General features: G+C 41.6%; 1 protein-coding gene across 2 annotated transcripts; it reads right to left on the bottom strand.

Moving 5' to 3' along the window:
* Window positions 1-563: 563 nt before the first annotated feature.
* On the bottom strand, window positions 564-26,211 carry LOC121537693 (myelin transcription factor 1). 2 transcript variants are annotated; one of them, XM_041845291.2, is made up of 16 exons: window positions 25,437-26,211; window positions 21,742-21,888; window positions 20,733-20,823; window positions 20,343-20,471; window positions 15,597-15,811; window positions 10,468-10,670; window positions 8,851-9,087; window positions 8,543-8,703; window positions 8,079-8,141; window positions 7,754-7,822; window positions 7,432-7,494; window positions 5,993-6,214; window positions 5,643-5,734; window positions 2,914-3,017; window positions 2,643-2,786; window positions 564-2,007 (listed from the first exon to the last, which is right to left on the bottom strand). In XM_041845291.2, exons 1-16 carry the CDS (start codon window positions 25,630-25,632, stop codon window positions 1,864-1,866), a joined length of 2,280 nt encoding a protein of 759 aa, XP_041701225.1. In that variant the 5' UTR covers window positions 25,633-26,211; the 3' UTR covers window positions 564-1,863. The 2 variants fall into 2 exon arrangements, with proteins under 2 accessions (XP_041701225.1, XP_041701226.1); XM_041845292.1 differs by lacking the exons at window positions 564-2,007; window positions 2,643-2,786; window positions 2,914-3,017; window positions 5,643-5,734 and adding an exon at window positions 6,879-6,962 and having other exon boundaries at window positions 5,989-6,214.

Genomic DNA, 26,211 nt, shown 5'->3' with positions numbered 1-26,211 from the left:
TGGTATATCTAGGAAAGCCTAAGTAATCAAACAATATTGTATTTATTCTTTCTGAGCATGGTTTTTTATTTAATTTAAATATTAGCAATGGACTTTAAGACTACTGAGACTCAGCCATCACAACACACACATAAATAACTAAATAAATATACAACCATATCAATATTTAATATTAAATAAATAATAAATACTTACTTTCTTTTTAAGCCGTGGGTATCTGAAGATACTTTACCGATAAAGGAAATAACATCAATGAAGGAGAAAACTTTTATAAAATTATCAAAACTTTGTCAGTTATAAAATATTTGCAATGAAAAATGCTACAAAATTATTTAAAATAAAATAAGATATATAAAAGAATCAAGTGTGGACAGTTGTCTATATAGTTTTTTTAAATATTGATGTAGAAGACTCCCTGTTTTAAATCTTTATGGTCATGATAGACCAGCAGGGTTGCATTTTTTGATTTACTAAACAATAAAATAAAGTTAATAAATAGATCAAATCAAATAAATATAAGTAGATTAACATACAATGACAATACATTACAATTTGAGCATTCACAAATTTAAATAATTTATTGTACCACAAACTATAGATATGACTAACAGGAATTGAAAAGTGTGCACACTATTACTATCATAATTCAGTTCAAAGAAAAAAGGCTGCATCTGCTGCTCTCAGATCTTGACACCAGTTGTTCCATCAAAAATATATAACAGGCTGTACTGTTGATTTTCAGAAGAGAAAAAGAAACCAGTGATTTGTGACTTCATCTTCGTTTGAAGAGCTGTTTTCCTCTGAATTGAGACAAGACACGGATCCATGTTGACATCTTGCTGCAGTAACAACACCAAGCACATGAACCATTGCTCAAGAAGACCCCAGAGTTCAGGGACTCTCCATTCACTTCTCCTCGATAGGACTGCTGCAATGCTCAGCATCACGCACTCCCCACTCACACACTTATCCTGCCCCAGAACAACATTTCTGAAGTCTTTGTGTTCTTCCCTGGGACACAATGTGGACAGTTTTCCAGCTTTCTTTTGTTATTTACTGCCCATGGGTTTTCTTCACCTCATGTAGGCGGTTCATACCCTCTGTTTTATCTGACATCACACCACTACTTCCATCCATCTTTCTTTCTTTCTTTCTTTCTTTCTTTCTTTCTTTCTTTCTTTCTTTCTTTCTTTCTTTCTTTCTTTCTTTCTTTCTTTCTTTCTTTCTTTCTTTCTTTCTTTCTTTCTTTCTTCTCCAAATTGTTGCTGAACTAAAGCTTGAATTACAGTCTGAATTGGGACAGTCAAAGAGATACCTCCAAAACAGAGATACCTCCAAAACAGAGATACCTCCAAAACAGAGATACCTCCAAAACAGAGATACCTCCAAAAAGGAAATACCTCCAAAACAGAAATACCTCCAAAACAGAGATACCTCCAAAAAGGAAATACCTCCAAAACAGAAATACCTCCAAAACAGAAATACCTCCAAAACAGAGATACCTCCAAAACAGAGATACCTCCAAAACAGAGATACCTCCAAAACAGCACAGACATGAAAATGACGAAGGTGACATAAAACAAAGAAACAAAACCCCAGATATATATTTAGTTCATCAAGTCAAACTGAAGGATTTGGTTCCGTTCCACTTCCTCATTCTAATCCCAGCAGCAGCATGTTTGGATTTTGGTCCTAGTTACGTTTTCTTCTTTACAGAATGCTCCCTGGGTTTAATTTAAGTTGCTGTTTATAAAACCTGAATGCCCCTTTTTGTATTTGTATTCTCTTTTAATATATACTCCAGTCTCTTGACGCCATCTCTTTCCTTTTTCATGTTTTCACTCTTCTTCATTGTGGAGGTTTTCACACCTTGATGCTCTTCACGGCCTTGTTGATGTTCTCCAGCAGAGCCTTGTTCTCCGGGTTCTGGTAGCACTCCTTGTTGGTGTACATGTCAGTCAGGGTGCTCACGTAGCTGTCGAAATTCTGCTCAGTGATTGGCTCCTGCTGCGATGCAAAAACAAGGAATTTTGTTTGTGTGTATTTGTTTGTGTTAGTGTGTTTCTGGTAGTGTGTTTGAGTTAGTGTGTTTGTGTTAGTTTCTGTTAGTGTGTTTGTGTTAGTTTCTGTTAGTGTGTTTGTGTTAGTGAGTTAGTGTTTGTGTTTTAGTGTGTTTGTGTTTTAGTGTGTTTGTGTTTTAGTGTGTTTGTGTTAGTGTGTTTGTGTGTTTGTGTGTTTGTGTTAGTGTGTTTGTGTTTGTGTGTTTGAGTTAGTGTGTTTGTGTTAGTGTGTTTGTGTTTTAGTGTTAGTGTGTTTGTGTTAGTGTGTTAGTGTCTTAGTGTGTTTGTTTGTTTGTGTCAGTGTGTTTGTGTCAGTGTGTTTGTGTCAGTGTGTTTCTGTCAGTGTGTTTGTTTGTTTGTGTCAGTGTGTTTGTGTCAGTGTGTTTGTGTCAGTGTGTTTGTGTCAGTGTGTTTCTGTCAGTGTGTTTGTGTCAGTGTGTTTGTGTCAGTGTGTTTCTGTCAGTGTGTTTGTGTCAGTGTGTTTGTGTTAGTGTTTGTATTAGTGTGTGTCTGCATGTTTGAGCCTCGGCCACAGCTTTGTCAGCACTGTATGTAACTGTACGTAAACCGTATATAACTCACCATGTGTGGGAGGCGTATGTTGGCCAAGCTGCGGATCAGGGCGTGGCTGAGGCCAGATAGCTCCATGAAGAGAGCTTCCTTCTGCTCCTCTATCAGCTTGTTCTCCTCCTCAATGTTCTTCAGGTTCTTCTCCATGGATGAGATCTGCACCACAGGCCCAACAGTTATTTACACATACAGTTTATAGATTTACTTGAGCTTAGGCATTTTGCAATATATCAAAATGTAGGGGGTTTGAGGTTTTCAAACATGAGCACACACACACACACACCTGTGTCTGCAGGTTCACCATGTCTGTCTCCATCTCGTTGTTGGTCTCGTTGAGCTCATAGATCTCCTTGTTGAGTTGCTTGATGTCCTCGTCATTATTCAGAACTACAGGATGGACGGGAAGAGATGATTGAGATGCATAAGGCTATAAGAGGGGACAGGAAAAATGGGCCATCCTAGTTTGAAATACTGTACCCAGCTAGCACATAACGTTCTGAGAACCGTACGTTTCTTAGAGCTTGGTGAGAGCGTGGTTGTCCTATGGTTATTTTGCATATAACCTTCCCACAACGTTCTGGGAATGGTGCAGGATGGTTGCTTGGCTTTGGAACATTCTCAGCACATTGAAGGAACTTGACAAAACCTTTTTATTTTCTTGGTATTTCATTACTTTAACAGAACGTTTCCTAAAAGTTCAAACATGGTGACATTTATTTAACGTTTTGGTAATGTTCTAGGAACGTTCTCCAACTGGTTTGACATTGGGAATGTTCTCAAATTGTTCAGAGAATGTTAAGAAAACTTTCCATAAAAACCACAAGAAAACTTAAGTAACATTCAGAGAAAGTTCTAAGAATGTTATTTAAAAACATATACATTCCGTTCTCAGCATCAACAAAACTCACTCTATCCTCTCTCTTGTTAAGTGTGTATGAGTGCTTGTTTCCTTTGAAATGCATAAAAAATTTTATAAATGGATTAGCATTTTAATGAGGGAAATAATATTTGACCCCCTCTCAATCAGAAAGATTTCTGGCTCCCAAGTGTCTTTTATATAGGTAACGAGCTGAGATTAGGAGCACTCCTAATCTCAGCTTGTTACCTGTATAAAAGACACCTGTCCACAGAAGCAATCAATCAATCAGATTCCAAACTCTCCACCATGGCCAAGACCAAAGAGCTCTCCAAGGATGTCAGGGACAAGATTGTAGACCTACACAAGGCTGGAATGGCCTACAAGACCATCGCCAAGCAGCTTGGTGTGAAGGTGACAACAGTTGGTGCGATTATTCGCAAATGGAAGAAACACAATAGAACTGTCAATCTCCCTCGGTCTGGGGCTCCATGCAAGATCTCACCTCGTGGAGTTGCAATGATCATAAGAACGGTGAGGAATCAGCCCAGAACTACAAGGGAGGATCTTGTCAATGATCTCAAGGCAGCTGGGACCATTGTCACCAAGAAAACAATTGGTAACACACTATGCCGTGAAGGACTGAAATCCTGCAGCGCCCGCAAGGTCCCCCTGCTCAAGAAAACACATATACAGGCCCGTCTGAAGTTTGCCAATGAACATCTGAATGATTCAGAGGAGAACTGGGTGAAAGTGTTGCGGTCAGATGAGACCAAAATCGAGCTCTTTGGCATCAACTCAACTCGCTGTGTTTGGAGGAGGAGGAATGCTGCCTATGACCCCAAGAACACCATCCCCACCGTCAAACATGGAGGTGGAAACATTATGCTTTGGGGGTGTTTTTCTGCTAAGGGGACAGGACAAGTCACCGCATCAAAGGGAAGATGGACGGGGCCATGTACCGTCAAATCTTGGGTGAGAAACTCCTTCCCTCAGCCAGGGCATTGAAAATGGGTTGTGGATGGGTATTCCAGCATGACAATGACCCAAAACACACGGCCAAGGCAACAAAGGAGTGGCTCAAGAAGAAGCACATTAAGGTCCTGGAGTGGCCTAGCCAGTCTCCAGACCTTAATCCCATAGAAAATCTGTGGAGGGAGCTGAAGGTTCAAGTTGCCAAATGTCAGCCTCGAAACCTTAATGACTTGGAGAAGATCTGCAAAGAGGAGTGGAACAAAATCCCCCCTGAGATGTGTGCAAACCTGGTGGCCAACTACAAGAAACGTCTGACCTCTGTGATTGCCAACAAGGGTTTTTGCCACCAAGTACTAAGTCATGTTTTGCAGAGGGGTCAAATACTTATTTCCCTCATTAAAATGCAAATCAATTTATAACATTTTTGACATGCGTTTTTTCTGGATTTTTTTGTTGTTATTCTGTCTCTCACTCTTCAAATAAACCTACCATTAAAATTATAGACTGATCATGTCTTTGTCAGTGGGCAAACGTACAAAATCAGCAGGGGATCAAATACGTTTATACCAAAAAAATATTCATTAAAGTATAATGTTTAGAGAGTACTAATGTTCCTGTCCCCACTACAACAACAACACTTAAATAGATGTAATTTTCTCCTACTGGGGAGCCAATATGGCCGACCGGTGTCTTCAAAGCCTCTCATTGGCCAATACATAGAATCAGCAATCCAGGGTTTATATACATCATTGGTCCTATCTGTGCCCGGAGTAAAAAAAAAAGTGAACCCAAAATAAGCTAGCAGTGTTATTAAAAGTCATTCAGTGAATGTTTTAAGGCAGTTATTCAAAAAACTCTAAATGACCTATAATTTCCATTCTCGGAGCATTGATAAAACCTCCCAGGAAAACTTTAAAGGAATCAGAGTAAAACGTTCTCAGAACCTCCCTGCAACCTAAAAATAAACGTTCCCAGATCAGAGGAAATGTTCACTTCTGTTCTCAGAATGTTTAAAAAACGTTCAGTTTATCGGTCAAGAAATGTATGTCTTCGTTCCCACAACCAATGTGAAACCAAAAGCATACGTTCCCACAACTTCCAATGAACCAAATGTGCTAACTGGGTATTGGCTGGACATTGACTGTTACATAAAGGTATTCCCTATTCAGTTGTGCTTTTACCGTCGCTGGCCCTGAACTTGGTGCTCAGGTATTCATCTCCAGGGATCTTGGCTTTCTTTCTGGCAAAGGAAGCTCTGGGACAGCCAGAGAGACTACAAACAGGAGGTATAAAGATGGTCAATTTCATCAAGTTGAGTATTTAAAACCATGAATGAACCACAAAATGATACAGTTATATTGATAATGCAACCAGTGGTAATAATCTGTCCGTCAGCTGGCCTGTGTTCTGTGTTGTGATTGGTCCGTACCTGCGGTGTGTGTGAGGAAGCTGCCCTCTGCTGTGTTGTGATTGGTCCGTACCTGCGGTGTGTGAGGAAGCTGCCCTCTGCTGTGTTGTGATTGGTCCTTACCTGCGGTGTGTTAGGAAGCTGCCGTTGGCATGTCCTGATCCATCACAGCTGGGGGTGGGGCAGTTGGAGGCCTCCGTCTTAAAGGCCTTCCAGGAGAAAGGGTTACCATTGAGCATCCCCTCCTTCTGCCTGCGGGCAGCTAGCGGGCACCCATAGGCACTGCGATGAGTGGCGTACTTCCCACTGATGTGACCCAGGCTGTCACAGCCAGACACGGGGCATCTGGAGGGGAGAGAGGGATGTGTAACATTAGTATCTCTATAGATATGAGACTCATAGAGAGAGATGAGATGGAAAGCACAAGGTGAATGGTACATATAGTTATAACATAATGTAATATATTTTTTACATATATATATATATATATATATAAGACTGCCATTACAGTAGCTAGTGCAATTTCACTATGCAACACTATTTCACAATGGGCCCAAAAACCTGCCCGACTAAAAACAAAGTGTTACTTCTCCGCTATAGGTTTTACATTATAGGTACCCCACTTTAGGTACTCCACCTCTTGCATGGCATCATGTTGTGGTAGCATAACCAAGCAAAGCACATTCAACAAACACAGATGCCAAGGTCTTTTATTGGCTGTCGTCAACAAACAGTTGGAGTTGACGACGATTTCAGAGAAATGCGAGATGTAATAATGTGATCTACACTGCAATACTCTACGATGAACTACAGTACTATGAGTCAGCGCAGGCAGCGCAGTGCGTCTCAGGCTGGTCTGCGTGTGGCACTGGTGTGATGTCATCTATCGGAGACAGACTGGGCTGAGGTCACGGAGGTCAGGGTGACTGCCTTTACTTTTTTGGAAGTGACGTTTACCGTATTTCTTAATTAGAAGAAAAAAGGGCGTGGCTTTCTTAGTGGTACGAACTTTAAGAGCTCGGAGTCCTCCTTGTCGTCCTTGGTGGGGGCTGTTTTTAATCCACCTTTCTTGGCACGGGGGCACCCAGACAAACTGAAAACAGAAAGTATGAAGCCGATAAAAAAAGGGTGGAAAAACACCTTCAACAATCGTCTTTTATGGTGGTGACGTTATTGTTTGACAAAGGGATGGAACATTCTATGTAAGCATTAATTTTTTTTATTCTAACGCCGAAAGAAAGTGCAATGTTTTTTAAATTAAAATAAAAGAAACCAAACAGCTATTTGAAATCCAACAAAGTAGTAAACAAAATAAAAAAAGATAAGCATATAAAAAATGGACAAAACTTCATTTTCAAAACTGTGTGTGGGTGTGTGAGTCTATGAGTCCTGCCTAAAACTATCATGATCTCTTTCTAAGCTTCTCTGGCCTTGTGTGTCTGTGTGTGTGAGAAAGAGAGAGAGAGGGACAGAGAAGGTATTTTGCGACTGTCTCCCATATGAGATGGAAGGTAGGTAGGGCTGGTGGAGGTAGGTTGGTAGTTCACTGATGAGCTCTGTACCTTCTGTGGGAGGCGTAGTTTCCAGTGTTATGTCCTGAACCATCACATCCTGGAGTGGGGCACCTGGGAAATTAAGGGAACGGGTTAAATGTCAGCGCAGCAACAAATAGAACCATTACATTTGCACCATAGCAACTGATGGGTGTGAGGGTGTAGAGGTATTGGTTTTTCAGTGGAGATGGGGGCAGGATAATTACAAGGGCAGATGCAGCAACATAAGTGTTAGCAGTCCCAGTAAAAACAGCAGAAATAGAAGGAAATCGAATTTAGCATTGAACCAAGGCATTGAGTAAGGGGAAAGCCCAGTGGGAAACAGACATACTTGAGCTCAGCAGAGTGGGCCGCCATGAGGGAACGAAGACTCTTATCAGCAAGAGGACAGCCAGACAGACTGAAGGGAGAGAGAGAAGAGAGAAGAGAGAAAGAGAGAACGAGAAAGAGAAAGACAATAAGAGAGAGATAGAGATCAAATCAAAGATGGAATATAGTTCAAGGTAATTGGAAAAGTATTTTGAAAATAGAAAACAGCCAAGAAGGAAAACGTTTTATTATTGATGCAATCTTAATCTAAACCAGTAGGTAGCCAGCGTGCTTCCTATATACAGTGTGACTACATCATTCAGGGCCTCATTCAGGGAATACCATACCTGCGATGGGATGCATAGTTTCCAGTGATGTGGCCACTGCCGTCACAGCCAGGAGTGGGGCACCTGGAGACACACATAGAGAAGAGAGGAGAGGAGAGGAGAGGAGAGGAGAGGAGAGGAGAGGAGAGGAGAGGAGAGGAGAGGAGAGGGGAGAGGAGAGGAGAGGAGAGGAGAGGAGAGGAGAGGAGAGGAGAGGAGAGGAGAGGAGAGGAGAGGAGAGGAGAGGAGAGGAGAGGAGAGGAGAGGAGAGGGAGAGGAGAGGAGAGGAGAGGAGAGGGAGAGGAGAGGAGAGGAGAGGAGAGGAGAGGAGAGGAGAGGAGAGGAGAGGAGAGGAGAGGAGAGGGGAGGAGAGGAGAGGAGAGGGGAATGGTGAATGACAGTATCTCAGAGGAAAGGGGATCAGAATGGGACTTTCTGGTTCTAGATCATGCCTTTATTTCTAAGAGTGTAGATCATGGACTTACAGGAGCAGATCTTTCTTGCAGTCCTTGGGCTGTTGGAACTGGACCTTGAAGATTGGGGTGGTGACCTCTCCAGGGTACTTCCTCTCCTCGGGGTAATCCTGCGTCAGATCCATGTCCTCAGGGTCGGACGAGGCAAACGACCGCGCTGTGTGGTGCTCCAGCTGTGGAATAAAATGGAAATAAGAAGATCCGATCCTTCAGTACATTTTAATTGCTAGGCATGAGTGTAGAGAAGATGGCAACGAGCCTCCGTGATCTTAAAGAGGAGAAGAGGAAAGGAAGGATGATGAAGACTATAGAGGACAGACCTCCTCTACATCCTCCTCTCGCTGGCGGTTGGGTTTGGTGTAGTCCAGAGGCTCCTCCCAGTGTTCCTGTTTGTAGGCGTGGCATGTGTGGGGCGAGGTCATGCCACTGCTGCCTCCGTGGTGCAGGGAGGAAGAGGAGGAGGGGTCCGTGGAGCACATCCCAGGGCTGGTACCCTCTCGTTTGACGGGCTTCTTCATACTCAGGTCCAGAGTGCCGTTCTCATCCACCTCAATGTCCTGCAGAGGACATAAATAGTGGTGATCACAATCACAACATTGCCACACCACAGTCTGTCTCTGTTAGACACGTCTGTAATCTCCAATGTACACTGGACATAACATTGCCAACAGCGCTGTTCAAGCACCATTTGTTTTGGCAGATCTATAAATGGGGGACTGGGGAAACAGGCCTTCTCTTTAGTGTTAATCTGAAATGGTATTCATATGGGTTGTGGAGGAGCCAGAGAAATCAAAGTGGTTCGTCGTGGCACGGAGGCTGTGGGGAGAGAGAGAAATGGGCCCTGGTCCCAGAACGGTCCCTGGCTGATTAGCACTGTGCTACTGAACTGCTATGGCCATTAATCTTCTCTTTTTATGCCCCCAACACCATGTCAGGAAATCGAAAAATGATGAAGCAGTCACTCTCCCCGTCAAGGCAAAAAGCTTTTAAAAAGTCACAATATGGGGGAGACTGCTGCTACGATTACACCTCCTGTGTAAAGATAGACCGAGAGGGAGGAAAAGAGGGGGGAGAGGAGGAGGGAGGGAGGAACAGAGAGAGAGAGAGGAGGAGGGAGGGAGGAACAGAGAGAGGGAGGGAGGGAGGGAGGGAGGGAGGGAGGGAGGGAGGGAGGGAGGGAGGGAGGAACAGAGAGAGAGAGAGAGAAGGAGGGAGGTAGGAACAGAGAGAGAGAGATCCAGCTAAAAGACAATGAAAAAAGACTACCTAGTGCAGCATAATCCATGGAACTGGCAGCCAGCCAAATTCAATAACAACATGAAAAAGATGGAGGAGTAGAAACAAAGAGGAGAGAGAGAGGTGATGCAACTGCACCTCAACATTACCCTCTTGCTTTTAACTAATGCCACCTAATGTTATATTCATGTATTTGCTTGGCAGTGGTTGAGCTTTAGGTGTCTAGGACAGTGGTTTTCAACCTGTGGTCAGCGGGTTTACTGCAGGTGGTCCACAAATATATATATTTGTAGATTCTAGATGTTTTTTCTTCCAAAAAATAATAACAGTTGGAAGTATTAATCATATTATAAGCAATTTTACATCACTTTTCACAATGCAAATAGTAAATAATAATAATAATAATAATAATAATAACAGGCCTTTAATCTGTTACATTCACTGTTAAAGTGTACTCTAAATTTGACGACCATTTGACGATATTTTATGTAAAAATTCTGCTCCTCACATCTCCCCTGTGGTAACCTGCAGTAATGCCATCAGCTCTGCAGCAAGTTCATTAATTCCCTCTAAAAGTAGAGGGAAAAGTTATCTTGATGGGGAGCAGAGCCTATGTTGATTGGCAGTATAAAAGGTGTTATGAAGACGATGCGAGAGAGATGTTGCTAACTTGCTCCAGAGATAGGGCGGGGCTGGTCTACCTTGCTGGCCAGGTCCTGGTGCTTTGTGCTCAGGTGCTCAGGCCTCTCCCAGCAGCGCGTGGACAGGTTGAGGATGGCGGTGGCAGCCATGTGGGCGGCCTGGGCATCATGGGAGTAGTCGTAGGCAGAAGAGGAGGCAGTCTTTCCATAGCCTCCATGCAGGCAGAGGCTGGGAGAAGAAGACTTGGGGGACGAGAGTTTAGCTGAGGGAGCAGAGAAACAGAGATATGTCATCTTGTTCTGTTGTGTGTCTGTATGTACAGTGGGGAAAAAAAGGATTTAGTCAGCCACCAATTGTGCAAGTTCTCCCACTTAAAAACATGAGAGAGGCCTGTAATTTTCATCATAGGTACACGTCAACTATGACAGACAAAATGAGAAGAAAAAAATCCAGAAAATCACATTGTAGGATTTTTAATGAATTTATTAGCAAATTATGGTGGAAAATAAGTATTTGGTCAATAACAAAAGTTTCTCAATACTTTGTTATATACCCTTTGTTGGCAATGACACACAGGTCAAACGTTTGTTGCTGGTATTTTGGCCCATTCCTCCATGCAGATCTCCTCTAGAGCAGTGATGTTTTGGGGCTGTCGCTGGGCAACACGGACTTTCAACTCCCTCCAAAGATTTTCTATGGGGTTGAGATCTGGAGACTGGCTAGGCCACTCCAGGACCTTGAAATGCTTCTTACGAAGCCACTCCTTCGTTGCCCGGGCGGTGTGTTTGGGATCATTGTCATGCTGAAAGACCCAGCCACGTTTCATCTTCAATGCCCTTGCTGATGGAAGGAGGTTTTCACTCAAAATCTCACGATACATGGCCCCATTCATTCTTTCCTTTACACGGATCAGTCGTCCTGGTCCCTTTGCAGAAAAACAGCCCCAAAGCATGATGTTTCCACCCCCATGCTTCACAGTAGGTATGGTGTTCTTTGGATGCAACTCAGCATTCTTTGTCCTCCAAACATGACGAGTTGAGTTTTTACCAAAAAGTTCTATTTTGGTTTCATCTGACCATATGACATTCTCCCAATCCTCTTCTGGATCATCCAAATGCACTCTAGCAAACTTCAGACAGGCCTGGACATGTACTGTCTTAAGCAGGGGGACACGTCTGGCACTGCAGGATTTGAGTCCCTGGCGGCATAGTTTGTTACTGATGGTAGGCCTTGTTACTTTGGTCCCAGCTCTCTGCAGGTCATTCACTAGGTCCCCCCGTGTGGTTCTGGGATTTTTGCTCACCGTTCTTGTGATCATTTTGACCCCACGGGGTGAGATCTTGCGTGGAGCCCCAGATCGAGGGAGATTATCAGTGGTCTTGTATGTCTTCCATTTCCTAATAATTGCTCCCACAGTTGATTTCTTCAAACCAAGCTGCTTACCTATTGCAGATTCAGTCTTCCCAGCCTGGTGCAGGTCTACCATTTTGTTTCTGGTGTCCATTGACAGCTCTTTGGTCTTGGCCATAGTGGAGTTTGGAGTGTGACTGTTTGAGGTTGTGGACAGGTGTCTTTTATACTGATAACAAGTTCAAACAGGTGCCATTAATACAGGTAACGAGTGGAGGACAGAGGAGCCTCTTAAAGAAGAAGTTACAGGTCTGTGAGAGCCAGAAATCTTGCTTGTTTGTAGGTGACCAAATACTTATTTTCCACCATAATTTGCAAATAAATTCATTAAAAAAAAAATACCAGCAACAAACCTTTGACCCGTGTCATTGCCAACAAAGGGTATATAACAAAGTATTGAGAAACTTTTGTTATTGACCAAATACTTATGTTCCACCATAATTTGCTAATAAATTCATTAAAAATCCTACAATGTGATTTTCTGGATTTTTGTCTTCTCATTTTGTCTGTCATAGTTGACGTGTACCTATGATGAAAATTACAGGCCTCTCTCATCTTTTTAAGTGGGAGAACTTGCACAATTGGTGGCTGACTAAATACTTTTTTTCCCCACTGTATGCATATACAGTTGAAGTCGGAAGTTTACATACACCTTAACCAAATACATTTAAACTCAGTTTTTCACAATTTCTGACATTTATTCCTAGGAAAAATTCCCTGTCTTAGGTCAGTTAGGATCACCACTTTATTTTAAGAATGTGAAATGTCAGAATAATTGTAGAGAGAATGATTTATTTCAGCTTTTATTTCTTTTATCACATTCCCAGTGGATCAGAAGTTTACATACACTCAATTAGTATTTGGTAGCATTGCCTTTAAATTGTTTAACTTGGGTCAAACATTTCGGGTAGCCTTCCACAAGCTTCCCACAATAAGTTGGGTGAATTTTGGCCCATTCCTCCTGACAGAGCTGGTGTAACTGAGTCAGGTTTGTAGGCCTCCTTGCTCGCACAAGCTTTTTCAGTTATGCCCACAAATGTTCTATAGGATTGAGGTCAGGGCTTTGTGATGGCCACTCCAATACCTTGACTTTGTTGTCCTTAAACCATTTTGCCACAACTTTGGAAGTATGCTTGGGGTCATTGTCCATTCGGAAGACCCATTTGCGACCAAGCTTTAACTTCCTGACTGATGTCTTGAGATGTTGCTTCAATATATCCACATAATTTTCCTTCCTCATGATGCCATCTATTTTGTGAAGTGCACCAGTCCCTCCTGCAGCAAAGCACCCCCACAGCATGATGCTGCCACCCCCGTGCTTCATGGTTGGGATGGTGTTCTTCGGCTTGCAATCCACCCCCTTTTTCCTCCAAACATAACAATGGTCATTATGGCCAAAGAGTTCTATTTTTGTTTCATCAGACCAGAGGACATTTCTCCAAAAAGTACGATCTTTGTCCCCATGTGCAGTTGCAAACCGTAGTCTGGCTTTATTATGGCAGTTTTGGAGCAGTGGCTTCGTCCTTGCTGAGCGGCCTTTCAGGTTATGTTGATGTAGGACTCGTTTTACTGTGGATATAGATACTTTTGTACCTGTTTCCTCCAGATTTGCACTTTTCGCACCAAAGTATGTTAATCTCTAGGAAACAGAACGCGTCTCCTTCCTGAGCGGTATGACAGCTGCGTGGTCCTATGGTGTATATACTTGCGTACTATTGTTTGTACAGATGAACATGGTACCTTCAGGCAGTTGGAAATTGCTCCCAAGGATGAACCAGAATTGTGGAGATCCCAAAAAAAATGTCTGAGGTCTTGGCTGATTTCTTTTGATTTTCCCATGATGTCAAGCAAAGAGCCACTGGGTTTGAAGGTAGGCCTTGAAATACATCCACAGGTACACCTCCAATTGACTCAAATGATGTCAATTAGCCTATCAGAAGCTTCTAAATCCATGACATAATTTTATGGAATTTTCCAAGCTGTTTAAAGGCACAGTCAACTTAGTGTATGTAAAGTTCTGACCCACTGGAATTGTGATACAGTGAATTATAAGTGAAATAATCTGTCTGTAAACAATTGTTGGAAAAATTACTTGTGTCATGCACAAAGTAGATGTCCTAACCGACTTGCCAAAACTATAGTTTGTTAACAAGACATTTGTGGAGTGGTTGAAAAACGAGTTTTAATGACTCCAACCTAAGTGTATGTAAACTTCTGACTTCAACTGTATGTATGCATGTACAGTACCAGTCATAAGTTTGGACACACCTACTCATTCAAGGGCTTTTCTTTATTTTTACTATTTTCTACATTGTATGAAATAACACATATGGAATCATGTAGTAACCAAAAAAGTGTTAAACAAATCAAAATATATTTTAGATTTTAGATTCTTCAAAGTAGCCACCCTTTGCCTCGATGACAGCTTTACACACTCTTGGCATTCTCTCAAATGGCTTCATGAGGAATGCTTTTCCAACAGTCTTGAAGGAGTTCCCACATATGCTGAGCAATTGTTGGCGGCTTTTCCTTCACTCTGCGGTCCAACTCATCCCAAACCATCTCAATTTGGTTGAGGTCGGGTGATAGTGGAGGCCAGGTCATCTGATGCAGCACTCCATCACTCTCCTTCTTGTTCAATTAGCCCTTACACAGCCTGGAGGTGTGTTTTGGGTCATTGTCCTGTTGAAAAACAAATGATAGTCCCACTAAGCGCAAACCAGATGGGATAGCTTATCGCTGCAGAATGCTGTGGTAGCCATGCTGGTTAAGTGTGCCTTGAATTCTAAATAAATTACCGACAGTGTCACCAGCAAAGCACCCCCACACCATCACACCTCCTCCTTCACCTACTCTGTCTCACAAAGACACGGCAGGTTGGAACCAAAAATCTCACATTTGGACCGGTCTAATGTCCATTGCTCGTGTTTCTTGGCCCAAGCAAATCTCTTCTTCTTATTGGTGTCCTTTAGTAGTGGTTTCTTTGCAGCAATTCGAAAATGAAGGCCTGATTCACGCAGTCTCCTCTGAACAGTTGATGTTGAGATGTGTCTGTTACTTGAACTCTGTGAAGCATTTATTTGGGCTGAAATCTAACTCTAATGAACTTATCCTCTGCAGCAGAGGTAACTCTGGGTCTTCCATTCCTGTGGCGGTACTCATGAAAGCCAGTTTCATCATAGCGCTTGGTGGTTTTTGCGACTGCACTTAAAGAAACTTTCAAAGTTCTTGACATTTTCCGTATTGATTGACCTTCATGTCTTAAAGTAATGATGGACCGTCATTTCTCTTTGCTTATTTGAGCTGTTCTTGCCATAATATGGACTTGGTATTTTACCAAATAGGGCTATCTTCTGTATACCACCCCTATCTTGTCACAACACAACTGATTGGCTCAAACGCATTAAGAAGGAAAGAAATTCCACAAATTAACTTTTAAGAAGGCACACCTGTTAATTGAACTGCATTCCAGGTGACTACCTCATGAATCTGGTTGAGAGAATGCCAAGAGTGTGCAAAGCTGTCATCGAGGCAAAGGGTGGATACTTTGAAGAATCTAAAATCTGAAATATATTTTGATTTATTTAACACTTTTTTTGTTACTACATGATTCCAAATGTGTTATTTCGTAGTTTTGATGTCTTCACTATTATTCTACAATGTAGAAAATAGTAAAAATAAAGAAAAACTCTGGAATGAGTAGGTGTGTCCAAACTTTTGACTGGTACTGTATAGGTTTCATGTATGTGGCTATTAGTACACCATCACTTTTCCTTACATTTGAAGGCTTTGGGTGAGGTTTCGCTGGTCGTTATATTTGAAGCAAGCATGCGCTTTCCAAACACCTGACAGTCGAAGCTTGCATAATCGAAGGAGACCTTGGAGTACTTCTCCAGCTCCTTGGCCAGGTTGGCACGAGGGGTGGCGGGTATCATGTTGGGCCTGTACTGCCTGCAATGAGGCACCTCCAGTTGCTTCACAAAACACATGGGCCTGGAGGAGAGAGAGAGAGAGAGAGAGAGAGAGAGAGAGAGAGAGAGAGAGAGAGAGAGAGAGAGAGAGAGAGAGAGAGAGAGAGAGAGAGAGAGAGAGAGAGAGAGAGAGAGAGAGAGAGAGAGAGAGAGAGAGAGAGAGAGAGAGAGAGAGAGAGAGAGAGAGAGAGAGAGAGAGAGAGAGAGAGAGAGAGAGAGAGAGAGAGAGAGAGAGAGAGAGAGAGAGAGAGAGATTACAGCCCACTGACACCCCTATCAGACCACAGCAAAATCACAGTCTACTTGAACAGAGCAATACTCAATCATGAGGCATCAAAGCCAAAGGAACTGAATAATATTAAGAAATGCTATAGATGGAAGGTAAGTAGTGTTGAAGCCTACCAAAAAACAATTAGGCAACAACAAATTCAATCCATTCTAGACAACTTCCTGGACAAAACTTTCCACTGTAATAGTGAAGGTGTAAACTTGGCAGTAGAAAACCTAAACAGTATATTTGACCTCTCAGCTTCCCTATCAAATCTAGAAATCTCTAACAGAAAACCAAAGAAAAGTAACAACAGTGATAAATGGTTCGATGAAGAATGTAAAAACCTAATAAAGAAATTGAGAAACCTATCCAGCCAAAAACATAGAGACCCAGAAAACCTGAGCCTACGCCTTCACTATGGTGAATCACTAAAACAATACAGAAATACACTACGGAAAAAGAAGGATCAGCATGTCAGAAATCAGCTCAATGTAATTGAAGAATCCATAGACTCTAACCACTTCTGGGAAAATTGGAAAACACTAAACAAACAACAACACGATGAGCTATCTATCCAAAACGGAGATGTATGGGTAAACCACTTCTCCAATATTTTGGGCCCTATAACAAAGAACAAACAGCAAAAAAATATACGTGATCAAATGCAAATCTTAGAATCAACTATTAAAGACTACCAGAATCCACTGGATTCTCCAATTACATTGAATGAACTAAAGGACAAAATACAAACTCTCCAACCCAAAAAGGCCTGTGGTGTTGATGGTATCCTCAACGAAATGATAAAATATACAGACCACAAATTCCAATTGGCTATACTTAAACTCTTTAACATCATCCTTAGCTATGGCATCTTCCCCAATATTTGGAACCAAGGACTGATCACCCCAATCCACAAGTGGAGACAAATTTGACCCCAATAACTACCGTGGGATATGCGTCAACATCAACCTTGGGAAAATCTTCTGCATTATCATTAACAGCAGACTAGTTCATTTCCTCAGTGAAAACAATGTACTGAGCAAATGTCAAATTGGCTTCTTACCAAATTACCATACGACAGACCATGTAGTCACCCTGCACACCCTAATTGACAAACCAAAACAAAGGCAAAGTCTTCTCATGCTTTGTTGATTTCAAAAAAGCTTTTGACTCAATTTGGCATGAGGGTCTGCTATACAAATTGATGGAAAGTGGGGTTGGGGGAAAAACATACGACATTATAAAATCCATGTACACAAACAACAAGTGTGCGTTTAAAATTGGCAAAAAACACATTTCTTTCCACAGGGCCGTGGGGTGAGACAGGGATGCAGTTTAAGCCCCACCCTCTTCAACATATATATCAACAAATTGGCGAGGGCACTAGAACAGTCTGCAGCACCCGGCCTCACCCTACTAGAATCTGAAGTCAAATGTCTACTGTTTGCTGATGATCTGGTGCTTCTGTCACCAACCAAGGAGGGTCTACAGCAGCACCTAGATCTTCTGCACAGATTCTGTCAGACCTGGGCCCTGACAGTAAATCTCAGTAAGACAAAAATAATGGTGTTCCAAAAAAGGTCCAGTTGCCAGGACCAAAAATACAAATTCCATCTAGACACCATTGCTCTAGAGCACACAAAAAACTATACATACCTCGACCTAAACATCAGCGCCACAGGTAACTTCCACAAAGCTGTGAACGATCTGAGAGACAAGGCAAGAAGGGCCTTCTATGCCATCAAAAGGAACATAGCATTCGACATCCCAATTAGGATCTGGCTAAAAATACTTGAATCAGTTATAGAACACATTGCCCTTCATGGTTGTGAGGTCTGGGGTCCGCTCACCAACCAAGAATTCACAAAATGGGACAAACACCAAATTGAGACTCTGCATGCAGAATTCTGCAAAAATATCCTCACTGTACAACAAAAAATACAAAATAATGCATGCAGAGCAGAATTAGGCCGATACCTGCTAATTATCCAAAACCAGAAAAGAGCAGTTAAATTCTATAACCACTTCAAAGGAAGCGATTCCCAAACCTTCCATAACAAAGCCATCACCTACAAAGAGATGAACTTGGAGAAGAGTCCCCTAAGTAAGCTGGTCCTGGGGCTCTGTTCACAAACACAAACAGACCCCACAGAGCCCCAGGACAGCAACAACAACACAATTAGACCCTAACAAATCATGAGAAAACAAAATAGAATTACTTGACACATTGGAAAGAATTAACAAAAAAACAGAGCAAACTAGAATGCTATTTGGCTCTAAACAGAGAGTACACAGTGGCAGAATACCTGAAAACTGTGACTGACCCAAACTTTAGGAAAACTTTCACTATGTACAGACTCAGTGAGCATAGCCTTGCTATTGAGAAAGGCCGCCGTAGGCAGACCTGGCTCTCAAGAGAAGACAGGCTATGTGCACACTGCCCACAAAATGAGGTGGAAACTGAGCTGCACTTCCTAACCTCCTGCCAAATGTATGACCATATTAGAGACACATATTTCCCTCAGATTACAGAGATCCACAAAGAATTCTAAAACAAACCCAATTTTGATAAACTCCCTTATCTACTGGGTGAAAAACCAAAGTGTGCCATCATAGCAGCAAGATTTGTGACCTGTTGCCACAAGAAAAGGGCAACCAGTGAAGAACAAACACCATTGTAAATACAACCCATATTTATGTTTATTTATTTTACCATTTGTACTTTAACTATTTGCACATTGTTACAACACTGCATATATATACATAATATGACATTTGAAATGTCTTTATTCTTTTGGAACTTCTGAGTGTAATGTTTACTGTTAATATTTATTGTTTATCTCACTTTTGTTTACTATCTACTTCACTTGCTTTGGCAATGTTAACATACGTTTCCCATGCCAATAAAGCCCTTAAAATTGAAATGTAATTGAATTGAATTGAATTGAATTGAGAGAGAGAGAGAGAGAGAGAGAGAGAGAGAGAGAGAGAGAGAGAGAGAGAGAGAGAGAGAAGGAGAGAGAGACCAATCACAGGACAGGTAATTATCTCAGGAGAGAGAGGGGCAGGATTAAAAGCTCTCTTATCAGCAGAGGGGACATTTACATATTGTAGAGCATGGAATTGATGAGCTTTAAACCCTCTAGTTTTCATGGAGTGCCAGGGCTTTTGTCAGACCTGTTGGGGTTAACTCCACTGACACACGAGAGGGTCCTGGGAGAGGGTAGTGTAGCCCACTGATTTCCCTCTCCTTATCACCATGTACAACCTCATATCCATGGTCACAGGCAGTAGTCACAAGCCATCCTATCGGAGCTGCCCTAGAGTGGCTATGACATCATGGTTCAAACAGCGGGCTCTCTCTCATGGCTCACAGACGCACAGGCAGGCTGGGAGGAGATGGCTTCTGTTGTGTTCACAGACAGACAGTGGTGAACTGAGCTGTGTGCTTTCTGCTATTGATCAATGAGATACCCTCTCTCTTTCTATTCAATGTTGATTCCATTATATAAAAAAGGGTATCATTGTGAATATTTAGCCAGCTCTGGTGTGTTCTCTGCACACATAACAGACCAGCTCATTTGACAATGAAAAAAACAAGGTCTATTATGTTTTAATCCTTGGCTGTTTTGTCGGACCACAGACGAGGTTCCTCAAGGAAAGCAATTATTTCCCCCTATCCTCGCAATGCTTTGTAACTCGCATAATTATCTTATCGGGCAGCATTATTCATTAAAATACCAAGAAGGGAGCATGTACTTAGCATAATACCTCTGTCTAGTCGTTAACAGTAATTATCATTATTTTGGCATGATAAGGGTGAATAGAGAGAACAGGATGTCAAGGTGACATGACAAAAACATAATTGCACTAGATTTAAAACTGTGATGTCCTGATTGACACGTCGCACAGGGTTCCGCCTCCCGAGCAGTTGACAACAACACAAGTGTTGCTGAGCAGTCAAGGTCACTGCAGATACTGTATGAAGTCTCTGTGACCTGCCTGTACCCACTAGAGAGAGACGGAGAGAGAGAGAGAGAGAGAGAGAGAGAGAGAGAGAGAGAGAGAGAGAGAGGGACGGACGGACGGACGGACGGACAGAGACAGAGACAGAGACAGAGAGAGAGAGAGAGAGAGAGAGAGAGAGAGAGAGAGAGAGAGAGAGAGAGAGAGAGAGAGAGAGAGAGAGAGAGAGAGAGAGAGAGAGAGAGAGAGAGAGAGAGAGAGACCAATCACTAGGCAGGTCATTATCTCAGGAGAGAGAGGGGTGACCAATCATTACCTCAGGACTCGGTCATTGTTGTTGGGACTTTCTTTGAGGTGCTCTCTGATTGGCTGGGAGAGATGCTGCTTGTCAAGGTTGAGGCTCTTGGACAGCTTCTCCGCGGCTGCGATGGGGCATCCTGACAAACTGTGACAACCATTAAGAGGAGTGAGTGAATGCTGGGGAGGAGTCAGGCTGCTGTCAATGTACGTCTACATCAAACTGATTTAGAGTGACACATACAGAAAATGCATTCACATTGATTAACATATACTGACACACACTCACACACACACACACACACACAGACACACACACACAGATGCATATACACACACACACACACACACACACACACACACACACACAGATGCATATACACACACACACACACACACTGTACAGTACCTGCGGTGGGTGTTGCGGTTGCTGTTAACATGGCCCTGTCCAGTGCAGCCTGGAGTTGGACACTTCAGGACGTTCTCATGCATGGCCAGAACTGGAGAGGAGAGGAGGACACACACAGGAGATTATTATTACTATTATTATTATTATTATTATTATTATTATTATTATTATTATTATTATTATAATTACTATTATTATTATTACTATTATTATTACTACTATTATTATTACTATTATTACTATTATTGCTATAGTTATTACTATTATTATTATGACTATTATTATGACTATTATTATGACTATTATTATTATTACTATTATCATTATTATTATCATTATTATTATTATGACTATTATGACTATTATTGTTATTACTGTTATTATTACTATTATTATTATTATGACTATTATTATGACTATTATGACTATTATTATTACTACTAGTATTACTATTATTGGTATTACTATTATTATTATTAGTGTTATTATTACTATTATTATTATTTCTATTGTTATTACTATTATTACTATTATTACTATTATTATTATTATTACTACTATTATTATTATTACTATTGCTATTATTATTATTATTATTATTATTATTATCATTATTATTATTAACACGTTCTCTATTCTGTCACATACAAGAATGCATTTTTGCCTGTGTGACTTGGAGAGGGTATAGGGTATTGGGTATAGCGTATAGGGTATTGGGTATTGGGTATTGATATAGGGTACAGGGTATAGGGTATAGGGTATTGGGTATAGGGTATTGGGTATAGGGTATAGGGTATAGGGTATAGGGTATTGGGTATTGGGTATAGGGTATTGGGTATTGGGTATAGGGTATAGGGTATAGGGTATAGGGTATAGGGTATAGGGTATAGGGTATAGGGTATAGGGTATAGGGTATTGGGTAATGGGTATAGGGTATTGGGCATAGGGTATAGGGTATTGGTATAGGGTATATGGTATAGGCTTTTGGGTATTGGGTATAGATACTGACTCTCAGGAGGGATCCTGTCCTTGTGTGGACAGCCAGACAGGCTGCGGTGGTGGGGGTAGAGTCCAGTAACATGACCAGTCCCGTCACAGGAAGGGGTGGGGCATTTGATCTCCCTCTTCTCTGGCCTGCTGCCCTCTGTAGAGACAGCTAGAAGATACACAACATACTGCTGCTTAACCATCTGCCTGAAAGCACTGTCAAACACACTACAAGAAATACACATTGAATAAAACAAAAAATGCACACATTATACAATTCCTTGTATATAGTCTTGTGGATGCTTTGTCTGTGTGGAACAGGGAACTCATTTGGTCTAATTCAAGAGTGAAATGGACAGTGTATAAGTGTTAATATTACTATGAGATTAGTAAAGAGTAGGGGACAGTGGAGCCCTGTTCACTATTATATTTTTACCCACCAGAAAGAGGGAAGAGGTGGGAAAGCGATGCTCTATTGGCCTCCAAATTGAATGTTAACGAGACATGCACCTTCTAATTAGTGCTGGGCAGAACATGAGCATCGCCACAGGGGGGTAGAATGGGGACAGGCTGCCCCACTAGGCATGGCCTGTTAGTGTCAGAGGCTTGACAAATGGGAACAGTGCCAGGACACAACTAGGCCCAAACAATAACACATTAATAAACACTGCACCAATCTCATTATGGAGCATCTCTCTCTCTCTCTCTCTCTCTCTCTCTCTCTCTCTCTCTCTCTCTCTCTCTCTCTCTCTCTCTCTCTCTCTCTCTCTCTCTCTCTCTCTCTCTCTCTCTCTCTCTCTCTCTCTCTCTCTCTCTCTCTCTCTCTCTCTCTCTCTCTCTCTCTCTCTCTCTCTCTCTCTCTCTCTCTCTCTCTCTCTCTCTCTCTCTCTCTCTCTCTCTCTCTCCCCCTCTCTCTATCTTAATCCCACTATTTCCCCTCTAACATGGAAACCAATTCACTGGATCCACTCCATCTCAGTAAAGGGGTTTAAAGGCCTGAACATGACTCTGTGGTGACTCACTGATGAGTATCTGTGGTATGTTCCTATTTCATAATGTATTCCAATATGTGTGACTGGTCCCATGAATTTCTATTTGATAATGTATTCCAATATGTGTGACTGGTCCCATGAGTTTCTATTTGATAATGTATTCCAATATGTGTGACTGGTCCCATGAGTTTCTATTTGATAATGTATTCCAATATGTGTGACTGGTCCCATGAGTTTCTATTTGATAATGTATTCCAATATGTGTGACTGGTCCCATGGGTTCCTATTTCATCATGTATTCCAATATGTGTGACTGGTCCCATGAATTTCTATTTGATAATGTATTCCAATATGTGTGACTGGTCCCATGAGTTTGTAAATAATAATGTATTCCAATATGTGTGACTGGTCCCATGAGTTTCTATTTGATAATGTATTCCAATATGTGTGACTGGTCCCATGAGTTTCTATTTGATAATGTATTCCAATATGTGTGACTGGTCCCATGAGTTTCTATTTGATAATGTATTCCAATATGTGTGACTGGTCCCATGAGTTTCTATTTGATAATGTATTCCAATATGTGTGACTGGTCCCATGAATTTCTATTTGATAATGTATTCCAATATGTGTGACTGGTCCCATGAGTTTCTATTTGATAATGTATTCCAATATGTGTGACTGGTCCCATGAGTTTCTATTTGATAATGTATTCCAATATGTGTGACTGGTCCCATGAGTTTCTATTTGATAATGTATTCCAATATGTGTGACTGGTCCCATGGGTTCCTATTTCATCATGTATTCCAATATGTGTGACTGGTCCCATGAATTTCTATTTGATAATGTATTCCAATATGTGTGACTGGTCCCATGAGTTTGTAAATAATAATGTATTCCAATATGTGTGACTGGTCCCATGAGTTTCTATTTGATAATGTATTCCAATATGTGTGACTGGTCCCATGAGTTTCTATTTGATAATGTATTCCAATATGTGTGACTGGTCCCATGGGTTCCTATTTCATCATGTATTCCAATATGTGTGACTGGTCCCATGAGTTTGTAAATAATAATGTATTCCAATATGTGTGACTGGTCCCATGAGTTTCTATTTGATAATGTATTCCAATATGTGTGACTGGTCCCATGAGTTTCTATTTGATAATGTATTCCAATATGTGTGACTGGTCCCATGAGTTTATATTTGATAATTTATTCCAATATGTGTGACTGGTCCCATGAGTTTCTATTTGATAATGTATTCCAATATGTGTGACTGGTCCCATGAGTTTCTATTTGATAATGTATTCCAATATGTGTGACTGATCCCATGAATTTCTATTTGATAATGTATTCCAATATGTGTGACTGGTCCCATGAGTTTCTATTTGATAATGTATTCCAATATGTGTGACTGGTCCCATGAGTTTCTATTTGATAATGTATTCCAATATGTGTGACTGGTCCCATGAGTTTCTATTTGATAATGTATTCCAATATGTGTGACTGGTCCCATGATTTTCTATTTGATAATGTATTCCAATATGTGTGACTGGTCCCATTAATTTCTATTTGATAATGTATTCCAATATGTGTGACTGGTCCCATGAGTTTGTAAATAATAATGTATTCCAATATGTGTGACTGATCCAATGAGTTTCTATTTGATAATGTATTCCAATATGTGTGACTGGTCCCATGAGTTTCTATTTGATCATGTATTCCAATATGTGTGACTGATCCCATGAATTTCTATTTGATAATGTATTCCAATATGTGTGACTGGTCCCATGAGTTTCTATTTGATAATGTATTCCAATATGTGTGACTGGTCCCATGAGTTTCTATTTGATAATGTATTCTAATATGTGTGACTGGTCCCATGAGTTTCTATTTGATAATGTATTCCAATATGTGTGACTGGTCCCATGAGTTTCTATTTGATAATGTATTCCAATATGTGTGACTGGTCCCATGAGTTTCTATTTGATAATGTATTCCAATATGTGTGACTGGTCCCATTAATTTCTATTTGATAATGTATTCCAATATGTGTGACTGGTCCCATGAGTTTGTAAATAATAATGTATTCCAATATGTGTGACTGATCCAATGAGTTTCTATTTGATAATGTATTCCAATATGTGTGACTGGTCCCATGGGTTTCTATTTGATAATGTATTCCAATATGTGTGACTGGTCCCATGAGTTTCTATTTGATAATGTATTCCAATATGTGTGACTGGTCCCATGAGTTTCTATTTGATAATGTATTCCAATATGTGTGACTGGTCCCATGAGTTTGTAAATAATAATGTATTCCAATATGTGTGACTGATCCAATGAGTTTCTATTTGATAATGTATTCCAATATGTGTGACTGGTCCCATGGGTTTCTATTTGATAATGTATTCCAATATGTGTGACTGGTCCCATGGGTTTCTATTTGATAATATATTCCAATATGTGTGACTGGTCCCATGAGTTTGTAAATAATAATGTATTCCAATATGTGTGACTGGTCCCATGAGTTTCTATTTGATAATGTATTCCAATATGTGTGACTGGTCCCATGAGTTTCTATTTGATAATGTATTCCAATATGTGTGACTGGTCCCATGGGTTTCTATTTGATAATGTATTCCAATATGTGTGACAACTGCTGGTGTAAAAAGGGCTTCATAAAATACATTTGACTGATTGATTAGATTTCCATCCATACCTTTGCTGCTGAAGTAGCTCTTGCGCATGGCGTCCAGGTGTTTGGGCCGGTCGTCCATGGTGAAGTAGCAGTGGTGGAACTCCGGGGTGATGGCAGGGTGACGGAGGAGGAGGTCGCGAGGCCCCTTCACCTGTTCTGCCTTCAGGGCGATGGCCTGCTCCAGGAGCCCCAAATTTCCCCGGGTCATATCATACATCTCTGACTCATCCGTCCACCTCTGAGACAAACTGTCATTTTCCTCCTCCTCATCACCATCTTCATCTTCATAGTCCTTCCCTGAATCCTCTGAGCGCACCTCGATGATGTCAGAGGCTGCTGAGGCCTTATGGGAGGTGTAGTGCTGTATGGGGCTGACTCTGTGGGGGTAGTACTTCTCCAGGAGGCTGGTCCTGTGGGGGATGTAGTCCTCTATAGTCCTGGCCCTGTGGTCCTCCCTCTCCCTCTGTGTGGCTGTTCCCTGAGCTGCTGCAGTGCAGCTGATGGAGGAACAGGTGGGCAGGACGACAGGGTGCACTCTCTCATCCACCTCCTCAATGTCATCTTCCTCCTCCTCCTCTTCCTCCAGGATCTCCTGTGGCTGGTGCTCTGCTTCTCTCCTCTCCTCCTCATACTCTTCCTCCTCCTCGTCTTCCTCAGCCTTGTCCTGCTGCTGGTGAATGTCTCCAGTGAAATACGGGTGGTCAAAGGTTCTCTGTGTCACAGCCTCCCTAGTCTCCTCAATCTCATCTTCCTCCTCCTCCTCCTCCTCCTCCTCCTCCTCCTCTTCCTCCTCCAC

This window comes from Coregonus clupeaformis, chromosome 24, assembly GCF_020615455.1.
Source record: "Coregonus clupeaformis isolate EN_2021a chromosome 24, ASM2061545v1, whole genome shotgun sequence".
Taxonomy (NCBI): Eukaryota; Metazoa; Chordata; class Actinopteri; order Salmoniformes; family Salmonidae; genus Coregonus; species Coregonus clupeaformis.
Note: the sequence above shows the minus strand (reverse complement) of the source record. Positions and strands in the feature narration are given on the sequence as shown.